At 35.7% G+C, this 26,717-nt stretch overlaps 1 protein-coding gene across 1 annotated transcript in view; it reads left to right on the top strand.

The window, feature by feature from the left end:
• The window catches only part of DPYD (dihydropyrimidine dehydrogenase), an 808,753-nt gene that overhangs the window by 453,587 nt on the left and 328,449 nt on the right, over positions 1–26,717 (top strand). The window contains exon 14 of the mRNA XM_040999080.1: positions 19,943–20,107. Coding sequence (XP_040855014.1) covers positions 19,943–20,107 — 165 coding nt within the window. The remainder of the gene's footprint in view (positions 1–19,942; positions 20,108–26,717) is intronic.

The following is a 26,717-nucleotide window of genomic DNA, read 5'->3' as shown; positions in this document are numbered from 1 at the left end:
ACATTCCAAACCCTTGCTCTAGTCTGTCCCAGCTCTGTGTCAGTCATTTCAGGAGTGAATTATCAGTGGGAAATTCTTTCCTTTCTGTTTCTTCCTCTCTCTACCACTCTGTCTTTATTGAATTGAAAGAGTGTTGTGCGCTGTTTTTATGGAAAGTTAAATGATAAAGGGTACCCAAGTTTGTTTGTTTGTTTGTTTGTTTGTTTTAGTATCTATGCACGTTAGTGCCAGAAGCATAGAAGCAGAGAAATAGAAAGAGAGAATGAGTCAAAGTGGGAGAGAGAGCACGGCCCCACAAATGTCCTCATTGGTAATGACTGACACAGGAGCCAGGAATTCAATCCAATACTCTCTCCTGTGGCTGAGTGATCACAGTTGCCTCTTAGAATCTAGTGTAGCACAAGTTGGAATCAAAATGTTTAGCAGAATATTGTACCCATGCACATAATGGGCATCTTTCCTTGTCAATGTTTTCCACATTATATACCACTATGTCATTTAGAACCTAGATACTCACATGACTAGTAAATAAATCATATGCTTAGTGCTTCATTTTGCATTTGCTTATTAGTCTTTGCAGATTTTACCTGGCACAGAATAGTTGCCCTCTACATAACGATTAACTGAAAGACTAATTGTATTAAAAACATCTCAATATATCCTTATTACAAACATTAATCTGCTTCCTTTACGAATAGGTCATTTAAACACTGAACTTTCTAATTCAATAATTTTAATATCTGTTAGAGTCTAAAATTTTAAAATGTGAAACATGCACTGACAAAATTCTTGGGCTAGATCTGATTATAAATATATCTTTGTATACATTCATATACTGAATCATTAATATTTGTGAAAGGAATCCACAAAAAGGAAATGGATGTCAATTAGCTTGATTGTGTTAATAATTTCACCATAAGCATATACATAGACTTATCAAACCAAGTAGTGTGTGTATATATCAAATCAATACATAGTACAGTGTAAACTTGTGCAACTTCATTGGATAATTATATCTCATAAAGCAATAATAAGTCTATTAAACCTAAGAAGATTATTTGAGGAAAAAAGTTATCCAATTTTCTTTTTCTTTTTGAGAGGACAGAAGAGGTTACCTGAGTTTTTTCAGTTTGAAGAGATAGAAAGTTTCAGGTTTTGTGGTCAAATCCCTAAATGCTGCCTTTGCAAAGATATATTTATTGAAGAAATCACACAGATACAAAACGCTCATTTTAGTGGGACTTATATATTTATTAGCCGTCATCTGTTTCTCCCATTGCTCAATGTCCCTGTTAAATAGGTAACTAGCCAGTATATATGCTAGTTCTACTTTTATGCAATAAATGTGCTAAAAAGTGCATGTAAGAAAATGCAGAAAAATAAATTGCACACATAATGTGTAAATAAAGAAGAAAAATACAGAAGTCTCTTGGATCAGAAAGACAAGAAATCAGGTTCCCCAAGGAAGAAGTGTAATAAAAGAACCTGAGCTGGGCTCCTTCTGAGGTTATCAATTCCTGAACCAACCTTTGTTTGTATAAGGAGATTGTGGGGATGGAGGGTGCTGTGGGACCCACTTTGTCCTGCCAGACAAAAGACAATTCTGTTCAGGAGTACTGGCACATAATCCAGCAGGTGTTTATTGTACCACCCTAGATGCTTCAGTTAAGATGAACCATTAAACAATAAGCTCCTTAAAAAGCTCTCCATGTTAGGAAATACAATTGAAGTACTTTTGAGTAACTCCTAATTATTGTGCCGAGTACCCCATCATCAAGCAATTCAGAAAACTCTGAACTCTTTGCTGTGACTATATTTCAAAATTAAAATAGTCTTTTATGACCCCTGCTCTACCTTATGCAAGCTGAATCTTCTTATTCAATATGACATATCTTTAAATGTCTTCACCTTTTTTTTCTCCATGTCTTCACTAAAAATGCTCTAACCTTGCCTCAACCTAAAGGAAGTGTCTTAGACAGTTCCTTTTATGAATATTATTAATTTCGTAATGTTTTTATGTTTTGTGTGTCATTCTCTTTACTCTCTGAGCAGTATTAAAACAAGAGCACCATTGTATTTCATTAAGACTTTCAGCAGATAAATTGTTTTCCCTTGTGCATTTCCTGTTTCAACTTTAGACTCAAATGTAATTACTTATTATGTCATCTTGTTAGAATAACTCTGTTCCTCTGGTCCTTCAGTATTCCTTTAGATCTTGATTCTATGTCCAAAGTATTTGTTTTTTCCCCTCTATTATCTTTCTGGTCTCTTCCATAAACATCTGTAAGCATCAAAGATATAAACTGTGTAACTGTCAACTTTTGGAGAACTTGATTGATTTTATTAAATACACTTAGGTCAGTGATGTAAGTAGCTTAATCTCTATTTTTCCTTTAAGTTTCAAAAATGTATTGTGTAGATATTTTCTGTTACATAGCATCATAATCTCCATGTCAAATCTATCCCACTTTTCTGGATCACACATATTGAAATATAGGTGTGCTCTCAGTGATAATTCCTAAGTCTTTCAGCGCATTTGTTCAACCAACTCTATCACTGATACCTACAATTGAAGTTGGAATCCCTCCTGAAAGCAGGAAGTCCCTAGTTTCTTAGGGGAGGCATACTACGCAGAGCTATATGCAACTTGCACAACACCCAGTGCTAATTCGCTAAATGTAAAGTACACATGGATACTGTATCATGCATATTACTGAAGAGAAGGCAAAGAATGTTGAGGCATTAAAAAATAAAAAAATAAATAAATCCCAGTGAACATTTGTATTGTGCTGCATGCTGTGCTATGCACTTTATATGTATGATTTGCATTATCTAAGTTAAATACACATCTTTTTATTTTTATAGATTAATGCTTACTACAATAATTTTTCAGATGTTATCTCTGGCCATCTTTTTTTTTTTTTCCAATGAGAAAAGTAAAATAGAAACAGGTTGTTACCTGTCTTGCTGGAACTGTTTGCGTGATAAAGTGAACGTGAAGCTGGCTAATTTGACTTTGTTCTTTTAAAATCACTATCCAGTACTGCCTCTTCATATAAAAATAATTCTAAAAATGCCTAGGATATGAAAAACATAAATTTAGAATAAAATCTCCATGTCTGTGTCTATGACTGCTCATTCCATCACAGTTTTCTAATTCTTTTCAGTAAGGTCAATACATTAATTAAGCATGATAATCCTGCATCTGTTGTCAGGACCATGCAACAATGTCTGGTTATTTGTACCAATGATAAGCAACATAGACTGAGAGCAGAGCAAACCTAACATTCCTCCTTTTCTACAAAATAAGCAAGTGCCTCCATAGTTTTTTCTTTTGTCAATACAATCAGATGCCCTGCTTCTGTGGATCAAGTACCTGAGATCTTCTTCATTTTTCTCTATATTAGATTTTTGACCATTTTTTAAAAATAAGATTAGTCTGAAATTGCTGCCATTACAAAATTGATCCAAAACATTGTAAGCCAATCAAAAGATCATAATATGGTGCTATGGTTACTATCTACAGTCTAAGTTGTGAACACTTAGTATAATATAATTTTATTAGAGAAGCAGAAACTTCCCAGTATGCTAATGAATGCACCTCAGCATCATTATCTTCAAACTAGTATGAGAATTTAACACTGGTGCTTCTAAGTGTACTTTAGTTTTCCTATCAGAAAAATCAGTAATAAAAATACTGGGTTTTTTTTTTCAACCCAAAAATTTCTGAGGAAATAATAGCATTTTATTTATTGGTACTTTCTCTTTTCAATTTTAACTTCCCTTAGGGCTGTTTTAATAGACAAGTTGTGTATCTGCATGCCCTCTGTGTATATATTATTAATTCTTTAGCTTTTGATAGTCAGACTTACATTTAGACTTATTGGACAAAAGGCTTCTGAAGAAATATGGTGTTTGTGTTACCGTCACCTAAATTTGAAAATATTTGCATGAAGTGTTACCAGACGGTACAGATATTAACACTGCATTTTGTTCTTAACGAGACTGATACATTGAAAAGCAGTTGTTGGACCTGGCGTGGTAGCCTTCTGGCCTAAAATCCTTGCTTTGTGTGGGCCGGGATCCCATGTAGGTGACAGTTCATACCCTAGCTGCTCCACTTCACTTCCAACTCCCTGCTTGTAGCTTGGGATAGCAGTAGAAGACAGCCCAAAGCCTTGGGACCCTGCACCTGTGTGATAGACCTGGAAGGGGCTCTGGTCTTCTGGCTTTGGACTGGCCTCAGCTTTAGCCTTTGCAACCACGTAAGCAGTAAACCTACAGATGGAAAATCTTTCTGTCTCTCTTTCTCTCTGTAAATCAGACTTCCCAATAAAAAGAAATCTTTAAAGACAATATTTGTAAAAATAAATGAATGAAGTAGGTTTTTTATAGCATTTTTTTAAAGATTTATTTTTATTTTTACTGGAAAGGCAGATATACAGAGAGGAGAGACAGAGAGGAAGATCTTCCGTCCGATGATTCACTCCCCAAGTGAGCGCAACGGCCAATGCTATGCTGATCCGAAGCCAGGAGCCTCTTCCGGGTCTCCCACACGGGTGCAGGGTCCCAAAGCTTTGGGCCGTCCTCTACTGCTTTCCCGGGCCACAGGCAGGGAGCTGGATGGGAAGCAGGACCGCCAGGATTAGAACCGGCGCCTATATGGCGTGCAAGGCCCTGGCGTACAAGGCGAGGACCTTAACCACAGCGCCACCGCGCCAGGCCGTTTTATAGCATTTTTGCAGAAACACTTCCCACTCTTTATCCTCAGAAGGTTAAAAAGACCATGGGGCCAGCTTCAACTAATCTTGCACTTTTTCTGAAAGCTTGTCAAAAGTTCCATAATCTTTCAAATGTTATATATATTTAATGCTTAATTATATATGTATATAATATATAGAGAGAGATGGTTGTTGCCTGTTGCTGTGTAGTTGATTAATTTTAAATAAAGTCAGATTGTCCATAAAATTCAAAGGAAAACTTACAACTATCCTTATTCCTTGTAATCTAAGAACCCCAAAGCTACTTCAGTACTCTAATGTTAGATTCTCAAAACAAATTGACCAATTCATTAAAGTACTGAAAACTAGCATAAAATTGTAGCATATGTATACACCAACGATAATCTTGCCAAAACCAAAAGAAATCCCATCCACGCTAAGTACCAAAACTCAAATATTTAAGAATAATAAAATAACCAAGGTAGAGAAAAGGGTGTAGCATTGGCTGAGTGGTCTAATCTGCCACTTAACGACAAACATCCCATATCACAGAATCTGTATGAATTCCATCTGTTCCACCTCAGATGGGACCTCCTGCTAATGGCCTGGGAAGTCAAGAAAGGGTGGCCCATGTACTTGGGGACCTGAGACTCCTGTGGAAGACCAAGAGGAAATATTGGCTCCTGTCTGCAGAGTGGCCCAGAACTAACTATTGTGATCAGTTAGAGAGTGAATCAGTGAATGGAAGCTGTCTCTCTACCTCCCTCTGGTTCTGCATCTGTCATTCCGCATTTCAGATAAGTATATAAGTAATTTTTAAAAAAAAAGGATGAGAGGATCAATCACTGCCATGAAAATTATGAATCATTAATGAAAGAAATTGTCAAATGCACCAGGAACTGCAAGGTTCTTACTTGCTAACAAACAGGTAAAGTGATTTTGCTGAAGCGTCCAAACTACCCAAAATTCATTACAGTTTCCATTGCAGTCCCAAACAGACTATGACATTCTCTGCACAATTAGGAAAAAAATTATAAAATTCATATGGAAACACAAATACTCAGTATCCAAAGTGTAAATATGAAAGAAATTAAGCTAGAAGTATCAAAATAAATGACCTCATATTATACTATAAAATAATAGCAATAAAACACTATGTTCCTCACATGAAAACTGACATATAAATCCATAGAATGTAACAGAGGCCCCAGAAATTAAGCCAAATATTGGCAGCTGTGTCTTCACAAAGATATCAAGAATATCATTAGCAAAAGGATGAACTTTTTGACAAATTGTGCTGTCAAAACTTAAATACCTTGAAGTTGAAATTAGGTACTTATGTCTCAATGTAAACAAAAATCAAAATCAATCAATTAGCTAAATGTAAGATCTGAAAATATGTAACCATTCAGAAAAAGTCATCAGGAAAACTTTGATGTAAGTAATGAATTATTGAATGAAACTTCAAAAGTTCAGACAAAAAAACAAAATGGGATTATACCAAACTTCGAAGCTTCTGTGCAGTAATGGAAATGAATGTGCCATTGAGTGATCACACATCAGTCTATTTTCAAATTACTTATCTGACAAATCATTAGTATCCAGAATATATCAACTTGATTAAAAAAACCAGCTAAAAAATAAACAGCTTGTATAGATAGTTCTCAAAAGAAGAAATACAAATGACCAATGAATAAATGAAAAAGTCCTCAGTGTCACTAACCGTCATGCTGTCATGGGAGTACAAATGAAAAATGCAGTGAGATTTCATCTCATTATGGTCAGAATAACTATTATCCAAGTTACAGAAAGTAATAAATTTGGACATGGATGTAGAGAAAGGAAAATTTTTACATTGTTTTATATGAATATATGTTAGTGCATTGTGGAAAGCACTTTGGAGACTCCTTAAACTAGAAATAGATCTGCCAATAATCCAGTCATCTTAGTAATGGGTACATACCCATAACATGAATTCATTTGGAGAAATATCTGTTCCATCATGCTAAAGAAGCACTCTTAACTTTAGCCAAAATATAGAGTCTGTTATGGTATCTATCATCAAATGAATGGATAAAGAAAATGTAGTATATATTAACAATGTAATACTACTCAGTCATAAAAAGAATGGAATCGTGTCATTTGAAGCAACATAACTGGAACTGGTGGTCATCATGTTGAGTGGCTTTATTTTCTTATATGTGGGAGATAAACAAACTAAAAGCAGCTGAATTTGAACACAGAAAGTTCATTACCAGAGGCTGGGAATGAAGGAAGGAATAGAATGAATTTGGAGGAAAAAAAATAAGGACGACTAGGTATGGTGCATTATTTACCACAAATGTATCAAACTAATATGGGATATTAATGACATGGCAAGTGAAATATGAGACTGCTTTATACTGCCCATGATTTCTGTTTTCAATTTTAAAGCCACAATAAAGTAAAATTTTAAAATATATTAGAATTGAGTGTTAATAAAATGAAAAGTAGTGTTTTAAACATAGTAATTGGAAAATTATGATTGCATAGTATCTAGAAGGAATCAATCTATTTTGAGATCAAACTAGAAAGATGCTTATTTTACTCCAGCTTTTCCATTTTCCTGTCTCTCTTTGTTGAGATTCTGATTTTGCCTTTTTCCTAAATATTATTGTGGTTATTTTGTTGCATAACCCAAATGATGAAATTCTACCTTTAGAGTTTCTTCTAAACAATAGGTAAACAAGAAGATATACTCAGAATAGTAAGTTTGAATCGACTAGCAAAAATCAGCTAGCCACCAAGTTCTTCCTTCAGGAAGCAGGTTGTCATTCAGATTTTTCTACAACAATGCTTAAAAGTTGCATAAACAACTAAAATTAAATCTTTATTATACTCTGTAATTATCAGAATCTTCATTATATGCTCTTGCCTTGTTTGGATTTTAATTTGTAAAACATTCTCAATGAATACATATTGATCACTTTTCGGGTGCAGTGTGATCATCCCTTTATGAAACTGAAAACGCTTGAAAAAATTAAAGGATGGTTACGGGAAGTTTTTCAAATGCCCTTCATTTTATTTGTTTGCATTTCCTCAAAAGAGACTGGTGCAGAGCAGTTTGGAGTTTAGAATAGCTTTGAAAGCATTCATTGTTCCAAGGCTAATTTTAACCTTGTGCTTAAGATTGCTTTTTGTATTCAGTTGAATGTGATCCAGTAATTGTTTGTCAAGGCTAACTGCTGTAGGACGTAATGCATTTTAAAAACTGTGTTTTGTAATTGTAATACAAGCATCTTTATGACCTAATATATGGATGAATGCTATTTAGTAGAGATGTTAGAATTATGAGAAAACAAAATTTAAACTCTATTATTTTAATTGTTAAATTCCATAGCTATTCAACTTAATTTAGAGTATATATATATATATATATAAATATATATATGCTCAAATGAATTATTTTTCATTAGCTGAATAGTTTTACAGAAAAGAAAGGGTTTTTTGTTTGTTTGTTTTTGATTTAGTTCGGCTTTTTTCTCTTTCATACTGTATCTTCTCATGTTACTTGGGATATTAACAGCCAGAGTTTGGGGGCAGGGTGGAAGGAAGCATTCCCCTATTGGGAAATGACAGTGTGTATTGCCTAAAGGGATTTTCATGAGTTTGAAATTACCGTTAAAACTTAAATTCATGTCAAAGTTTCAGATCACAGCTTCTCCAGTCTTAAGTCTTTCTGTGTTGTATGTTTTAAAGTTGCACAATGAAGTCCTTTTTCTATCTTAACTGCTGTTTGGAAATGATGCTAGGATTCGTGTGCTAGAATCTCATATATCTCATCATATATCTACATCATATCATTGTTAGATCAATGGTTAGAATCAAGACTCTTTCTTACACCTCACTCAGAACAATATAGCAACAGAGACAATAATTTTGCTATGCAAAACATCAATTTTACTTAGAATCCTGGACTTTTTACTCAGATGCAGTCTCTTCCAGGATTGTAGCCTATTAGTTCGTGAATGATCAATTTGAAGGTTTGTTTTATGTTTGAGTACTTGTTTCATATTATGAATTTTACTTTGCCTCCAAAGTAGTATATCTGATATAGACCTAGAGTTTGATATACGGTGAAAGGAATATTCCTTTCCTCATTTCATGACACATGATATAGAACATAAAAAGTTCTTATATTGTTGATTCTCTGTATCTTCTTTTCTCAATTATATTAATTATAATACTTTCTCTTCTTCCAAGATGGAGAAGAATTTTAGATTTTGTGATAATACTTTTTTACTTTTGTATCTCTTTACCACATGTGTATCTCAAAACGTTATACTGTTCAGTTTTTCCTAGTTTTATACTTAATATAATCATTCAGTTATGTATGTATGCAAATAGAATCATTTATTTAAAAGAGTGTTTATGTGTGTGTTTGAAAGAGAGAGACAAAGAGCAACAGAAGAAAAAATTGGAGTGAGATCCTCTAGTCACTGGGTTCACTCTTCAGGTGCCCAGAAAAACCAATTCTGAGTCAGGCTAAGGCCAGGAAACCAGGAACCCTACTAGTGCCTCACAGTTTAGGGCAGGAGAATATAATTGGACCACCTTTCACTGCTTTCCAAAATATGTTAGTGGAGAAATGGATGGAAAGTGGAGTAGCCACAACTTGAGCAAGCAATCTGTAACACCAATGTCCAAAGCGGCAGCTTAATCTGCTGCTATACTAAAGGTGAGACATAGGTTTATACTGTGATCCAGCACTGGTCATTCCTGTTATTGTTTTCTGATCTCTTCCTATTTTTCCCAGTTGAAGAATCTTAATAAGTTCATTTGCTTGTACTGTTTACTCACCATTCTTTTTTATGTCTTTTCTGCTCATTGCTAAATTATGATTTTGCAAGAAGTACAATAGTCAGCTGAGATTTAATCTTTGTGCAAAAGTTCTATTTAATGGGTGAGTAGTATTCCATGAAGTAGATGTACCACATTTTCTTTATCCACTCCTCTTGGATGGACATCTGGGTTGTTTCCATGTCATGCTGCTGTTGTAGTACACTTGGTTGATCCTCTGCCTGCAAGCATCAACATTGCTTATGGGTGCCAGTTCTTGTTCCAGCTGTTCCACTTTCCATCCAGCTCCCTGCTCATGACCTAGCAAAGCAGCAAAGGATGTACTAAAAGCCTAGGACTCTCTACCCATGTAGGAAACATAGAAAAGCTCTTGGCTCCTGGCTTTGGATCAGCTCATCTATGGTCTTTGTGACCATTAGGGAAGTTAACCAGTGGATAGAAGATCTTTCTGTCTCTCCTTCTCTCTGTAAACGTGCCTTTCAATAAAAATAAATAAATAAAACTCTGAAAAGAAAACAGAAATCTTAATGGTAACATTTGCAATTTTTATGTTCTGACTTTATCATTGATTTTATCTTCCTTAAGCATATTAAGCCTTTAGCTTATACTTTATATCTCATAATCTAATATATATTTATTTTTTATGGCTCTGATTTTTTTCCTACTGATTCTCATCTGTTGTATCTCTTTTCATTTGTCTTTAGTAATTTTCTTCTGCCAGTATTGTGTACTGACATTTTGTGGGCATTTGTTGAGATTGCTTTTACTATAATCAACATCATGACTGGGAGTCACTTTTCTTTGTTTTTTCTTTTCTTTTCATTTCAAAGGCCAAGTGACAGAGAGAGAGAGACAGACAGAAGAAATAGTCTCCATATGCCAGTCTAAGCCCCAGACCACAATAACCACATCTCAGGCAGCAGAATCCAGGACCCTGGAACTTCTTACAAGTCTCCCATATGTACATCAGGCAACAAGGCACAGCACTCCTGCATGCCCCAACAAGGAGCAGGATTAGAAGCAGAGAAGTTAAGACAAACCAACACTCTGAGAAGCGATTCTGGCATCACAAGCAGTAGTTTAACCTGACACAGCACAAAACTGGCCCTTCTGCACTTTCAAATCAGATTTTTAATAAGACACACAGGTGTAAATAGGGCAGAAGACTTATTTTAATCATAAGTAAAGCTGAAATCAGTAAACACCCAACCATTATCTTGTAGCTATTTGATATTTCACAAATTGAACGTGCCTTTTATTATGCTATTTTTAAAAACTACCTTATTACTTTATTAGCTTAGCAGAAGTGGCGGAGGAAAGAGAGTTTCAGAGAAACAAAGAGTGAAGGAAAAACTCCCAAGACTCCTACAGCAGGCAGGCTAACCTAGACCAAACTGAGAGCCAAGAACTCAATCTAGGTTTATCACATGCGTGGCAAAAACTCACTTACTTGAATTATCGTTACTGCCTTTCATGATTTGCATTAGCTGGAAGGTGAAGTCAGGAGTCAGGACTGAATCCTAGATGCTCCAGTGCGGTCCGCAGAAGTCCTAACTGGTGTCTCCACGTCTAGGCCAAGAGCCATCGCCATTGATACTATATTCATGTGGAGGTTTTTAATCTACCTACACTCATGCTTCATCTCTGTCTGCTGCCCCAGATGTGTGGAAGTGGTGAGCATTTAATGTCCATGTCGCTAGGGATTGACAGAAAATGTTGAGGGCAAGGCAGCCTATAGTAAGTTTGCCTTCTGCATGTCTTTTGGTGATTTGTTTTATCTAGCACGAGTTTTTATATTTAATTTTTTGTTATTATTGCCCCACTGTAGTCTGTGATTCTTTTTTGCATAATTGCTCAAATATTTTTATATGTGCCAAATTACAAGAGATTCCACTCAATTTTGTTCACCATATTGCAGAACTGAAAAACCCCTGTCTGATTCTGTTAGTTGCTCCCAAAAGTCATACACATTTTATTTTATAGTAGCTTCTAGAATCAAGCCAGAGGATTTAGGTTGTATAAAATAAATAGTTTTAAAATAAAATAATTTTCAATGAAAATGTTCTCAGAATCATAAAGATAATTGATAATTTTTAGGATTGACTTATGCATACACCTTCCAAGGTGCCATTCTTGGCCTAACAGAGTTCTTCAAAGCCTATCACATGAACATCTCATAAGCAGGCCAACAGAAATTTCTAAGTTAATTACAGTTTGGCTGACTATATCCAAAACCTCTTATCTAAACAGTGAACCCAATAATTTAATCAGCCTGTCTGTTGATTAATCACATTCTAATCCATCTGATATCAGCTCTGAAAAAGCTCTTCATCTGTTTCATGTAAAACTTATCTCTGTGAAAGCACAGCGGCTGTGAGCTATTGGTGTTAATAACTTCAATAGGAGACAGAGCACCATGGATTACGCAAGCCTGTAGGAAAAAAAGTTCGAACTCCTTAAAACCCTCATGCAAGCTTTTCTATAGCTGACCTGAGTCTGTGCCGTCCTGCCATCCTCCTTTCCTGTTGCTTTGGCAGCCTCAGTCCTTGGTTGGATAAAGCCAGGCGCCTGAACTCCCAAAGTATCTGCTTTGGCTGTTTTTGAAGCTGGTAAGTTGATGAATGAGTAAATGCTTATTTCTGGAATACTGCCTGTCAGGCATGTGTGATTTTATTTCATTTAATATTCTACAACTTCTTTGTACTGTGATTCTAATGATGAGGACCCAATTTGAAAACTGAGGCCAAAGACCAAAACAAATCAGCTTTCACATTTTGCTATAAAATCTAAAAAAAAGCTAAGACCTAATATTTTACTAATCATACGTACATAAATATAAATGGTAAATCAGTCTCCATATCTCTGTAGTGTGAGACACAATCTCATCTTCTGTTTGACCCTCTGTCAGAGTTGAAGAGCATTTGGCTCAGATTGGGCTCTGGAGATCACTTGAATGAAACACCTTCCTCAAATATAGTATTCAATGCACTCAGTTTTCATCCACTGCTCCCATCATAATTGAAACAGGGAATAAATTGTTTTATTCTTTGTTTTAGAAAACTACATTTTTCACTATTTTTTTTTTACTTCCCCTGTCTTCCGTTATCTTGTTCTACTTTCATAGGCTATCCATCTGTTCAGTGCAGTAAAGGGCTGAAATGGAATATATACTCTGTGCCATTTTAAAATGAAAGTCTTCAGCATACGAAACACTTGAATTACAGAACTCTCAATGTAGTCTAAAAGAAGAGAATTTCATATATTTTTTAGAATTTTCATTGTGCAAAATTTTTGCAAGCAGTAATAGGAAATGGATTATCAGTGTTGGTGTAACTATTGAGTGTTTTTGTTTCACAAAGTAGTAATTACTTTGTACAAATCTTTCCTAGTTAATCATACCTTTCAAACTATGATATTTGCCTCTAAAGTCTCTAACGTGTGCTTCAATAGACTAAGCCTGTAGTAGATTCCTCTGACAATACTTGACCACTCAAGTAATACAGCTTTATAAATAGGTGTATCAGAGTGAAACCTAGTTAATTCTTTTTGCTACATGTAGCAAATCTCTCAGTTATTTCTGACTCAAATTAATTGAAGTTTCCATGTTTCCACCACAAGTGAGTAAAGTTTGGCCAAAGAAACTATAAGCTTTGTGTAGTAGTTTTCCCTATAATCTGTAAATATAGAACCCATCAGGAAGCTGTATTCTGTCCTGTGCACTGAGATGAGAGAACACGTCTAGGGAGAGAAAAAGATGAGGAGCTTCGCAGAGACAAGTAGAGGAGTAAAAGCATTTCTTACTCTCATACAGCTGGATTTGTTTCTGCACATTTTATGAGATAATTCCATTTTCAACAGTACACTAAATCCCAGAATATAATTTGGTCATGCTTTCTTGCAAGTAAAATCAGTCTGGTTATTGCTGTATATAACAAATGTTAAGAGGTTACAAATAACACATAATAATTGTTCATGTAATGTAATAAAATTATATTATATAATATTGACTTCTAGTTTCTAAGGCTCATAAGTTCTGTAATCATAGACAACTTACTTTATTTCTGAAATTTGTTTTATCAACAGTAGCTTGACGATAGAACTGTGATAAATGAAATTATATATATGCTATAGATGTCTAAATTACTTCCCTGATATTTTATTTGTTATTTGTAGGATAATATTATTATTATTGCTTATCGTGTAAATACATGTTGTTTTTCATATAGATAAATGATGCTGATGTAATTGGATAAATTTTGTCAATAATTCAAGTTTGAATGCTATCCTTACATAAGACAGTAGAATAGAAAAATGAAAAACTGAGAATAAAAATTCAGTCTAGCAGTATTACCCTTCAAAAAAATACCCAGCAGAGATTGCTTTGATCATTATAAAGTTTATTTTGGTGAGAAATCAAATATTAATATAGTTATTTCATAAAGCAAATCAAATGTTAGAGAATTTTTTCATAATAGTGGAGTTGCACTAGAAACTGGGTCACTATTGAATTTTATTTAACTTTTCTTATTTCCAGGGTAGTAGTATGTCAGATGTATACATATGGAATCGTATTATGTAACAAGATATTTACTGTAAGACTTACCTGCATAGTGATTTTTTCTAGAATAATGTATGGTTAAATACTGTTGTATTTAAAAAAAAAAACTGTTTATCCTATCCTACAGTGCGTTTCATGTTTTAAATCTTGACTTGTAACCCACACAATTAAAAGGTTTATTTTTCTGACCAAACCAAAACTCATAGAATCTCAGAAACTAAATCTCCATGATATGTATTGAATTTTTAATCAAGCAGATAAAATATTCTTTACAGCTTGTAACAATATACTATACAACTATGCTAACTCCTTAGTCATTGTATCTATTTGCCACCTACCATGCATATTTTTAATTAAGAAACAAAGCTTCATAAAATTCTATGTTTTAATATGTTGGAAAAGACATCTTTTATCCATCACCTGAAATTTCTCCACCAGTTTCTATCTGCTCCAAAATGTAACCTCTATCCTGAAATATATCTGACTATTTTCTTATACTTTTATCCAATAAGTATGTTTTATTAAATGATGGGTTGTTTTGTTTTGTTTTTGTTTTAGATGTCAGATTTTAAATGGTGTGTACATTTTGCTGTTCTCATTCAACAGCAATTTATTAAATCATGTTAGTTTATAACTCTTATTCTGTAATTTTATTTTTAATTTTAATCATACTTAGTTTATTCTAATTGGTTTCCTTTTCTCCTAGAAGACATTTTTGCTAAGTTTTTGTTTGTTTGTTTATCATGACTTTCCAAGTAGTCTCAGTTAGTAGTAACATGGAAACATTATAATTTTTTAGGTTAAGATAGTTCAAGTAAATATACTTAAACAAATATGGTAAGTTTCTGTATCATTTAAATCTCATTACTGCTGAAAAATCACTATCATCAATTGAAATGTTAAGAAGTTGCTAACACTTTTGAAATGTAACAATATCACATAAAGCAGAAATATCACCTAACACTTCCTTCTCTGTAAACATCTATTTTTAAAATCTATTTGTTCATGTACTGAAGATTAGATTTATGGCAATTTAAACTCTTTTCTATTCTAACTAGTTTTGAATGTGTTTACTTTTTTATATTAACTTCCTTAGGCCAGACTAACATGACTTAGCTATTAAATATTAAAACAGAATATTCTCACATGAAATTATGCTCAAATTCCAGTATTCTCAAGTCAAAGCTTTAGTAAGTTATTGCCCAATTATTGAAACTCTAACTCTAATAATATAACCAAAGATAATTGGTTATATCCACATTTTCATTCATCTTTCACTTAATGGTTTAAGTGAAAATCTCAAACCAATGAACAAGTTTTGGCAAAGTAGTAACAAACTTAAGTTAGACAAGAAACGTAAAATAAAACTTCTATTATTAATCTATTGGTGAGTGACTGCTTTAGAATTTTACCCCTTAGTTTAATTGAAAAGTGAGGAATCTTTGCATTCCATGATGTTAACTGTTGACTCACTGATACTCGGGAGAGTTCTGCGAGGTAGACATCTTTAATTTAGGCAGTTAAAACAGATCTTTTATGCTTGCTTGGATTGATGAAAGAGAAAACTATTTACAAAAGCATTCTGTTTCTTAAATCAACACAACTGGGTCAATATTCCCTATCCTAAAGTTGATGAAGTTTTTTCTGATCAGCCTTATCTGTCTTGTCATTATCTTGACTAAGATTATTGGTTTCCCAGTGTAGTAGTATTTTTGGAGTTTAACACAGGATTATACAAAAGAAAAAGGAAGAATTCCAATCTCAGCAATTAATTCAACATATAGAATCCAAATAAATTATCTTAAATTGTATGATTTTAGGCATTAAGGTTTCAATGAAAGGGAGAATCTTGAAAGAGAATTTTTTTTACTCTCCTGCAATGAAATATCATCAGATATTTTGGGTTACTGAGGATTGTTGGCCTAATGATTTTTAGAAGAGTAACTGTTAAGTATCTTACAGCTTAGAATGTCTGGAAGATAGAATCTTTCCTTTTTTTTTTTTTAATTTTGTGGTTTCTTAAAAAGTCCTTCCCATAACTGTGAAGATATAATCCCATTGCTGAACACAATGACAAGAGGGACTTGGTTAAATTCCCTATAACGTCTTGAGCTAAGGAATGATGTGTTGAAACAATGGATCAGTTGAGCAAAGGAATGACGTGTTGGAACAGTGGATCATTTTGGAAATACACATCTGAAAGAATCAGAGAAGTGGACGTGTTGCATTATATCTTAATAAGGACATTCCCTGTATGTCCCAGAGGTGAGACAGAGCCAACAGTTTAGGGCCATCAAGCAGCAAAACCTTTGAAGCTACATGCAATGAGGGTCCATCACACTTCTTATCATCCTCTGAATAGACTGAGATAGGGAGGGCAGGAGTGGCTAGGCAGACTGCAGCACTGCATAGCAGTGCCAGGATCTAGCCAATTTCAGAAATGAGTGATGATGGCAAGTAAGGGACTATCTTAAGTGACAAAAGAGGGCTACCTCAGGAATCAGATGTATCAAGGAAAGACCTTGATTTTACAGCAATGGGCTACCAGAAAAAAATACAACTTGTACCTGTGCTATGAGTATCAGCTTAGACCCATGTGTCTGTTCAGCAAAATAATAAAATAAATAGCTTTGGTTTCCGTGGCACAGGAGAAAACCTTATCTTGTGGCCATAATTCTAGCCCAGGCTCCTTCAGAGGCATTCACACAACAAGGCCAAGCTATAAACTGAGCACATAATAGGAAGCAAGATACAGTTTCTTCCCTTGAAATCTTAGAATCCAGAATGTTAAATCTGTGCTTATTTCTTCATGATGTTAATGTTCCACGAATTTTAAAAGCTGAGTTAATTAATGTTTAATTTTTTTTTTTTATTGGGAAGGCAGATGTACAGAGAGAAGGAGAGAGAGATATATCTTCCATCTTCTGGTACGCTCTATGAATGGCTGCAATGGCCAGAGCTGTGCCAATCTGAGCCATGAACTTTCTGGATCTCCCACGTGGGTGCAGGATCTTAAGGCTTTGGACCAACCTCTGCTTCTTTCCTGAGTCATGGGCAGGAAGCTAGATGAGAAATGGAGCATCTGGGAAGCAGCACCCATATGTCTGTGCATATAGACAGAGGAGTAGCCATTTGAACCATCATGCTGTCTCCAATTAATTTTTTTTTAAGATTTATTTTTTTATTATTTTTTATTGGAAAGGCGGATATACAGAGAGGAGAGACAGAGAGGAAGATCTTCCGTCCGATGATTCTCTCCCCAAGTGAGCACAACGCCGATGCTATGCCAATCTGAAGCCAGGAGCCTCTTCCGGGTCTCCCACGCGGGTGCAGGGTCCCAAAGCTTTGGGCCGTCCTCGACTGCCTTCCCAGGCCACAGGCGGGGAGCTGGAAGGGAAGCGGGGCTGCCGGGATTAGAACCGGCACCCATATGGTATCCCGGGCGTGCAAGGCGAGGACTTAACCACTTGCGCCACTGCGCCGGGCCCACCAATTAATTTTTACAAAGATTTATCTTATTTTTATTTGAAAGAGGGCAAGAGACAGAGCAAGAGATCTTTCATCCACTGTTTCTTTCCCCAAATGGCTGCCAATGGCTGAACTGGACCAATCCAGAGCTACAAACCAGAAGCTAGAAGACTCTTCTATTTCTCCCATGTGGGCTTTCAGGGCCCAAAGCACTTGAGCCATCCTCTGCTTCTTTCACAGGCCATTAAACAGAGAGCCAAGTCAGGATAGAGCAGCTGGCACACAAATTGATGTCTGTAAGTGATACTGTTGTTGCAGCAGAATCTTGGCCTAACACACTGAGGTGCCAGCCACCCCCTACCTCCCAAATTAATTGATTTGTTTGAAAGACACAGAGAGAGGAAGAGAGACACACAGAGAGAGAGAGAGAGAGAGAGATCTTCTATCTACTGATTCACTCTCAAAAGGCCACAGAGGCCAGGGCATGGTCTGACCAAAGCCAGCAAGAGCTTCTTTCAGGTCACTCATGTGAGTGCAGGGCCCCAAGTACTTGGGCTATCTTCTGCTGCTTTCCCAAGAGCATTGGCAGTGAGCTGGATTTGTAACTGGAGTAGCCAGGGCTTGAATTGATGCCCATTTGGAATGCTGGCATTGCAGGCAACAGCTTCACCTTCTATGCTTCAGCACCATCACCTTCATAAACTTTAAAGACCTCTATGTAGATGAAAATCAATTTTGGGGGCATCAAAATAAGCAACTTTTAATTGCCTCTTCCAAGAACTCTTCGAAGTAACATTGTAGATGAAATGCAATCACGTTCAAAGGAAATATTTCTGGAGTGATCTTAAACTGAGGCAACACCTGAGTATGTACCAGGTGAGTTGCAGAGTCACTTGTCCAGATACAGTTCACACGTTTAAGCATTTGTCAATAGCAAAACTTGACACATTATGCTTGAGCTTTCCAATACCATTCTATTTGTCATTTTACCTCTAACATGGTTTCACCACAGCAAATCCAAGTAAGGCTGGTGACGTTGTGCACAATTATAATAGAAGTAGAATGGCTTAATTAGTAAAAAATTAACTGGCAGGATTCCTATAAGTTAAAATGTACATATTTAAGGAGGCTTATTGTAACATTTATACCCTTATTTTATAATATATTAATTCGAATGTAAAAGTGAATGTAAATTACCAGAAATTAACATGCAATGTGAAGAAAGTCCTTTTATCCTTTGCAACTGTAGCATTTGGCAGATTCAGGAATAAATAATCTTTTGTGGCAAGGGTATGCCTTATCAAACATATGCAGATCAGCACTAATTAATGCTAATTAAGGTTTCCTGTCTATCTAGTTGGAAAAACGTCCAAATGTTATGAAATCCAGTTAGTATGCCTATTACGCTAATTGTTTTATATGGGGTGGTTCTTAATTAAAATATGTAAATTGACCTTAATTGCTATATACTAATGGGGGTTCATGTTATCTCACTAAAAGTGACAAGATGGTGAGGAGGGGTACTTAAAAGACTAATTCTGATAAATCCTTAACTAAATGACCTTTATTCAAAATTAATTTTAATTGGAAGTTGGCAAAAGAAACATTTTTTTTGTTGTTCTTTGTTTCTTTTAAGTAATGGAAGAATGTTACTCTGCTTTGTTAATACAACTTTAGAAGCAGTTGTGAATTGTTAATTACACTTAAGTTAATTTCACTGTTTAGTGTTTATAATTATAAGGAAGTTATTGATATCCTCATTTCAGTCTTTGAAAAGGTGACTTTTTTTTCTCACTGAATGTGACTGCATAGTATTACAGGTAATTTGACCCAGTTAATTTGTTAAGACATGTGCTGAGATTTCATGAGCTGATAAGAATAATACAAATCTGTTAGTAATTTCCATTGAAGTTGGTTGTTAGGAAGAATATATCATAATTTTTTTTATAAACATTAACTCTTTCACAGATAAACAAAGACTGGTGATACTTAGAATAAATAAACTTGAAATGGTGGAATCACATTTTACCTGTTATGTTTTCATTATTTAATTGCAAAACAACTAAAAAGTATGTATGCCCAATGCCAACATTAATAAATTTTTTTTTCTTTTTTCTCTATGCTAAACCTAGGATTAGTAATTATTGGAAGTAATTTAACTAAGGCCAACAAATGTTTTATTTTAGTCCTTCATTTCCAAGCTGTATATGTCCCACTGTAACCTAGAGTATTTTAAAAATTCTATGAAAGCACGAGCAGGGATTTGGTAAAATATTGTCATGTGGAAATGAACATACAATAAAGATGACAGGTTTTTCTTTGAAAAGGACACCCACGATGTTTCCTCTCTCACCAGGACATTGTGACGAACGTTTCGCCCAGAATCATTCGGGGGACCACCTCTGGTCCTGTGTATGGCCCTGGACAAAGCTCCTTCCTGAATATCGAGCTCATCAGTGAAAAAACCGCTGCCTATTGGTGTCAAAGTGTCGCTGAACTAAAGGCTGACTTCCCACACAATGTAAGTGTGATTTAACATCTAAAACAAGAGAATCGGCATAAGTTTGTGAATGTTTATTTAAACATCCAATTCGTAGGCTCATAAATATTAATGTGTATAATATATTTTATTAAAGACTCTGCCAGTTGCTTTGCTGATGCATGGAGAGATAAAAAAGAAAGAAAAGCTCAAGAACTCATAAAAATTCGCACAATGTGAGGCTTTGTTATAAATGGATGCCTTGTAGATGGAAGAAGTATCTACATAAGCAGAAGGAAGAGAAATGAAAGGCTCATTTGATTGAGTTGGTTTTCACTGTATGTGGCTGGTATTTATGAAGGTGATGACCTTAGGATGAAATTGCAGACGATAAATCATTTTAGATATAAACCTAAGATGGAAGCAGAATCTCTTCTTATATAGTTTATTTATATTTGGGGGTTGGGAAATAAGTTGCCAAATAATTTAACACACATACTAAATAAGTCAACAATCTTTTGTAAAATCATTTTTCCTGTTGAAGAACCATGAACAAATGTTGCGATAAAATCAGGCTTATATATAATAGACACTTCAGTAGTCTGGTTATTGCTAATGGGATTCATTCATTTCCCCTCCTTCATCTTCTCTTTTCTCCCTCTACATATTCTTTCTCCCTCTCCTTCTTCCTCCCCTTGTCTATGAACTGCAGATGACTGCAGACTGTAGTTCTGGGGCAGTATATGTTTATATTATGAAAAAGAGTTTTGTACATGTGTCTTTCAAAGACAAAATAGAGTGTGCTTTTGGAGGAACAGTTAAAAAAAACGTTCCTGTGTCAAGTCCCATATCAACCTGTGATTCCAGATTCATATTAATGAATACCCAGCAAGGCAGTGCATAACATCTCAAGTACATCCACGGCTGCCACCCATCTAGGAGATTCAGATCAAGTGCTGGGCTTTTAAAGTCAGTTTGAAGTGTGAACCAGCAGATGAAAGCTCTGTCAGTCTGTCTATTTCTAACTGCCTGCCTACCTCTTTCAAATAAATACAAACAAATTTAAAAGAGAAAAGAAAATAATAAAAATTATGAATTTTAAATAGAATAAACCCATGTATGATTGCCTATAAGCAAATAAATGTAGGTAGCACACCATTGCCTTATTCATTAAGTCTGTTCTTTAAACAGCTTTAATTGACTCATATCTTTAAAAAATGCAATCACATAGAACACATTCAACTTATACTCCTCAACCAGTCCATAAAATGGGAAGGCAACTATCAGTACTCATCTAAAATTAATAGCTTGTGCTTATTTGTAATGTTTCTAAACATAATTTTGCAATCATTATTATTATGAACTAATACAGTTAATGCTATGTAACTGTAATGCTGGGCTTTTTGTTTTCTGTTTTTTGTTTTTTAAGATTCATTTATTTTCATTGGAAAGTCAGCTATACAGAGAGGAGGAGAGGCAGAGAGGGAGATCTTCTATTCAATGATTCACTCCCCAAGTGGCTGCAATGGCTGGAGCTGAACAAATCCGAAGCCAGGAGCCAGGCCCTGGCTCCCACACTTGGTGCAGGGTCCCAAGGCTTTGGGCGGTCCTCAACTACTTTCCCAGGCAGCAAACAGGGAGCTGTATGGGAAGCAGGTACTCTAGGATTCGAACTGGCACCCTTAGAGGTTCCTGGCATTTGCAACGCAAAGACATTAACTGCTAGACTATCACTCTGGGCCCTGGGTTATTGGTAACAGATCCATATCCTTTGAGAAAGTTTTCACAAAATGATAAAGTTAAAATGACCAAGCATAAAAAGAGTTATTGTTATGCATATTAACTTGGACTGTAGTGTTGAAAGCCATGCTAGGTGCTGAACATAATAATATTGTAGGCACTCCTTATAGACACTGTTTATACAATATATGTATATGTGTACTTTTGAGCTGTGCATGTTACTAGATATGCAGTATAATGTTCTCAGTTTCATAGATGTGGAAACTGAGGCTCACAGAAGTTAGACAGCATATGCAAGATTATACAATTTTGACCTAGCACAGTAGCCTAGTGGCTAAAGTCCTCGCCTTGTCTGTGCCTGGATCCCATATGGGTGCTTGTTCCCATCCTAGGTGCTTCACTTCCCTTTGAGCTAGCTTCTTGTGTCCTGGGAAAGCGGTCAAGGACAGCACCAAACCTTGTGACCCTGCATCCACATGGAGGCCCAGAAGAAGCTCCTTGCCCCTGGCTTCTGATTGGCTCAATTCCAGCTTAAAATTTTACTTCTTGTATATGGCGAAACTAGGATCTGAACTTGAAATTTGCTCTTAGCCCACGATCCTGATTCAATATTGTTTTGTTTTGCACATTTCTTTGTTGACTGTATTCAATACGACTATTTAAGGCAACCTAAAAATTTTATGGAATGTAATTTTCCAAATATTGCCTCAATAGTAGTAATTAGATAAGCCAATGTGTGAAAAACATCTTTTAACCCAACAATGGTTTATCTGAAACACACTTGATGCTCCCTGACCTCTCTTGGCCAATAATGGCCACCAAGAAATGAAAGGAAGTGGGCAGAAAAGCTGAAATGAAACACCTTGCTTTGTGATTAGATAGTCAAGTAGAAACAAGAGACATATTTTAATGTGCTTTTCAATTTCCCTGGCTCTAATTTCCTTCTTTTATAATGGTTGTTCTTCTGAGAAACAATGTGTGATTTCTTTTTTCTCCTCTGTTTAGATTATAATCACTAATCTTTTGTGTATTCTTAGAACTAATTTCTAACATTTACTCTCTGTATAAAAGGTAGCATTTTAAATACAATTAAAATGGCATTCCCGTTTGAACCTGAGGAAATAATGTGTGTGCACCTAGATATTGCCATGCTGAGAGGAGAATATCCCCCACTGTTTTGGAATTATTCTGACGCCAAACCCAATGAGCTGAATGAAAGTAGGTGACCCTTCATTTTCCAAGTTTAATTATCACTCTCACTGGAGTTTTCCCACATCATTCTCAAGTACGTGGCTGCCACCTTTAATGACAGGGATTGGATAATTCAACCCACTGTGGCAGCTTGTAAGCAAGGGCCAAGACTTCTTAAAAAGAAATGTGTCGAGGGACATTTAGGCCAGCTGATACCGGCTGTTAATGTCTCTGTTTCTAAAGAGTGTAGGCACTAGTTGACCATGAAGCAGAACAGATAGCTAAACATTGTTTAATTTTTAATATGTTTCATTTTATTTGAGAGGCAGACAGTAGGAGGCTGGCAGACAAACAGGAAACTGAGACAGGGAGCTCTCATACCCTACTTCAATACCCAAAAGGTCACAAAATGGCTGGGTTCAGATGGGTAGCAGCCAGGAACTCAATATAGATCTCCATGTGGGTGGCAGCAATTGCTTCCTTGTTACCACTACCTTCAGGGTCTAGGTTAACAGGAACTTGGAATCAGGTGTCTGAATAAAGTATGAAGCCAGCATACTCTAATATAAAATGTGGCATTTTAACCATTAGATAAAATAGTATTTTGGATACAAACATCACAAGATTACCTAAATATAATGTGTTTGTCTTTTAGCTATGATATATTTATGCAAATTTCTATATTTGTACTATATTTGTATTTCTGCTTGGTTTTCAAGGTTTTAGTTGTGAATTTTATTTGGAACATGATTATTGTAGTGAAAATTTAATACTGAACAGTTTTCTGACTAAGCTAAGATCTTGCAAAGCATATTATGAATTATACTGTATAATTAGTGCTTCCAGAAATCAATTTTAAGTGAATCCTTTCATTCTTACTGCAAAAAAACCTTGCAAGTTATGTATTTTAGGTTTTGTGATTTTTTTTTATCTTAAAAACACACACTGTACTTTGAGTGCCCTGAATTAGTGAGTAGGCATTGACATTTCCTGTCATTTGTGGCAGCTGAAGGAAAAGTTGGGCAGAGGTGGTGATTCAGCAGTGACCCAGCCTACAGGGGAAATGGGAATGACAGTTGCATGAGAGAAATGAATAAGGGAGGAACAGTTGATCTGTAAATATATTTTCATTAAGACACCACTCATTTCAGCTGAAACTCTGTTAATTGATGAGAGATCAACACTTACACACTAAGTTCAGATTGACTGGAGAAGTTGATCTTAAGCAGGATTCTTCAGGGTAGTTTATTAACCAACCTCCTGCTGTAAAGACAGAATTTGTAACCTCTTGTCTGTTCCTGTGACTCTTCAGACTTTTAGGCAAAGCTCAAGAGCCTCCTCCAAAGTTTTGGAAATATGGTAAACATATAGTATAATATTATGTGTTCCTTTAGTTCGGCCATTGAATGACATTGTCTAGTAGCAGACGATGTCGTTATACTGACGAGCAAACAACAATGCTATGATTCTCTGTTATTCCTGTTTGCCATTATGGGAGATCCGGGATACTAATATGACTTACTGCTTTGATGATTGAGGAATGATATTTTTATGGAATTTTGACACAAAATGAAGTTCTAATCCTTTTCCCTACTCAGTTCATAGATTTTCTGCGTTCTATAGAAGGTCCTATGGGCACCAGCTTACAAATCTTTGTCCTTGGCCATTAATTTTGAATACATATTAGAGTCTTCCTGAGAGCTTCAAAAAGTTCATGGTTAGGTCTTACCCTGTTTCAGTCACTTCATAAATCTTGGTATGAGCATGGTAATTACATTTTCATGTTTGTGTTAGTGCGTATTTCTGTGCATTTCTATAAAGCTCATCAATTGATCCTGTTGTACTCATAACCAACATTATGTTCCTTCATATATAATGCTAACTATAGATAAAAATCCCAGAACATTTTGTATTTCAAACATTGTGCCTTATGGGTTTGTATATTTGTGAAGTGGGAATTTATCCCATTTCACCAAGTAGGAAACTGGTATTTGGAACTATTGATTGTTAGATAGGCTTGGAGACTTTGACATTATACTTCAAAGAGGTGCATCCCATTTGCCCAAGTAACAGGGCAGTTAATGTACACTCTGATCTTCCTTATTCACTCTCAACAGGCACCCTCAAGTATTCACAGATATTCAGAAAAAAATTTAGCCTTCTTATTTGACAAAGCAAATTTTGTCACCAACCAATGATTATTTTTTCTTTAGCCTCTCTACGACTTCTTATATCCCAGCCCTTATTTTGGAGGGATAGATTTGTTTATAGAAACAATGTCAAAAACTCGCTTTGGACTTAGCTTTCAATTGTTATCTTAAATTCTGTACTTTAAAAATAGGAAGGATGATGAGCCAGCACCAAGGCATACATGAGATAATCCTGTGCTTGCAGTGCCAGCATGCCGGGTGGGTGCCAGTTCTAGTCCCAGGTGCTCCCTTCCGAGCTAGCCCTCTGCTAACAGCCTAGGAAGGCAGTGGAGGATGACCCAAGCCCTGTGAATTCTGAAGCCACATGGGAGAAGCCCTCTGCCTACCAGCTTGGGTCAGTCCGGCCTGGCCATTCTGACCATTCCATCTAATCAGTGGGTAGAAAATCTCTTAGGAAAGCCGAAGAAACAAATCAGCTCTAGATATCTTCTAAGAAAGATGCTCATTGCTGGATTAGTGGATTTTATTACACAGTAGTCCCTGCACAGTGTTCCTCAAGCTACCAGGAAGGCTGACTCTTCTTTAAATATTTATAATTAAGTTTTCTTCATTAGAAGTAGGGACATTGAGGGGCCAGAACCATGGTATAGCAAGTTAAACCTCCATCTTCCCCATTAGCATCCCCCATGCATGCATTGGTTCAAGTCCTGGCTGCTTCAGTTCCGGTGTAGGTCACTGTTTATGGGCTGGGAAGAGCAGCAGAGTATGGCTCAAGTCCTTGGGACTCTGCACCCACATGGAAGTCACGAAAGCAGCTCCTGGCTCCTGGCTTCAGATTGGCTCAGCTCTAGCCAATACAGCTACTTAGGGAGTGAACCCGTTGAGAGCAGATCAGATCTCTCTCTCTCTCTCTCCTTTTTCTATAATGCTATATTTCAAATTAAAATAAAATAAATATTACAACAGAAAGGAATAGGGGCAATTTTGTTTTCTACCTTCTTTAGAAACAAGATTTTGTTGCAGATATATCTATATCTGTTGCCAGGTCCCCAAGACCACTGAAAATGTTGCTACTTCTACATTCTAAACACAGAATTGGCAGAGTAGCAACATCACCTTAATATTCTCCTCATATCTCAAAGAAGATACTTCTAAAAGGAAAGTAGGTGATCCACTATTGAAAAAAAAAAAAAAAACTTCCCTTTGCTCCCTTTGGAATTTTTTGAATTTGTTTGTGTGTTTCTGCCAATTTCTACATTTTTCCTTGCTGATTTGTTTCAAATAACCTGGGGAGTTGCTGGAGCAGTTACTGAGGGGATGGTTAGCATATCCCCTGGAAGCATTTCCTTATTGTGATTTTCTGATACAATTTATGGATTCTAGAGTGCATAGATACCAGTTTCCAACTCTCTTTTTGTTGCCAAAATGAGGGCAGATCTCAATGTAGAATATCTAGTGATAGTTATTGACTTATTACATGATCCATGTAGTTTGCAATAATAAGTAAGTAAATAAATATAACTAGACCATAATAACAGAAATTCAAAAGGTGAGTTTAAGTGGGATCAAAA

The sequence above is a fragment of the Ochotona curzoniae genome, unplaced genomic scaffold, assembly GCF_017591425.1.
Source record: "Ochotona curzoniae isolate NIBS_2020 unplaced genomic scaffold, NIBS_Ocur_1.0 scaffold_1037, whole genome shotgun sequence".
Lineage (NCBI taxonomy): Eukaryota > Metazoa > Chordata > Mammalia > Lagomorpha > Ochotonidae > Ochotona > Ochotona curzoniae.
Note: the sequence above shows the minus strand (reverse complement) of the source record. Positions and strands in the feature narration are given on the sequence as shown.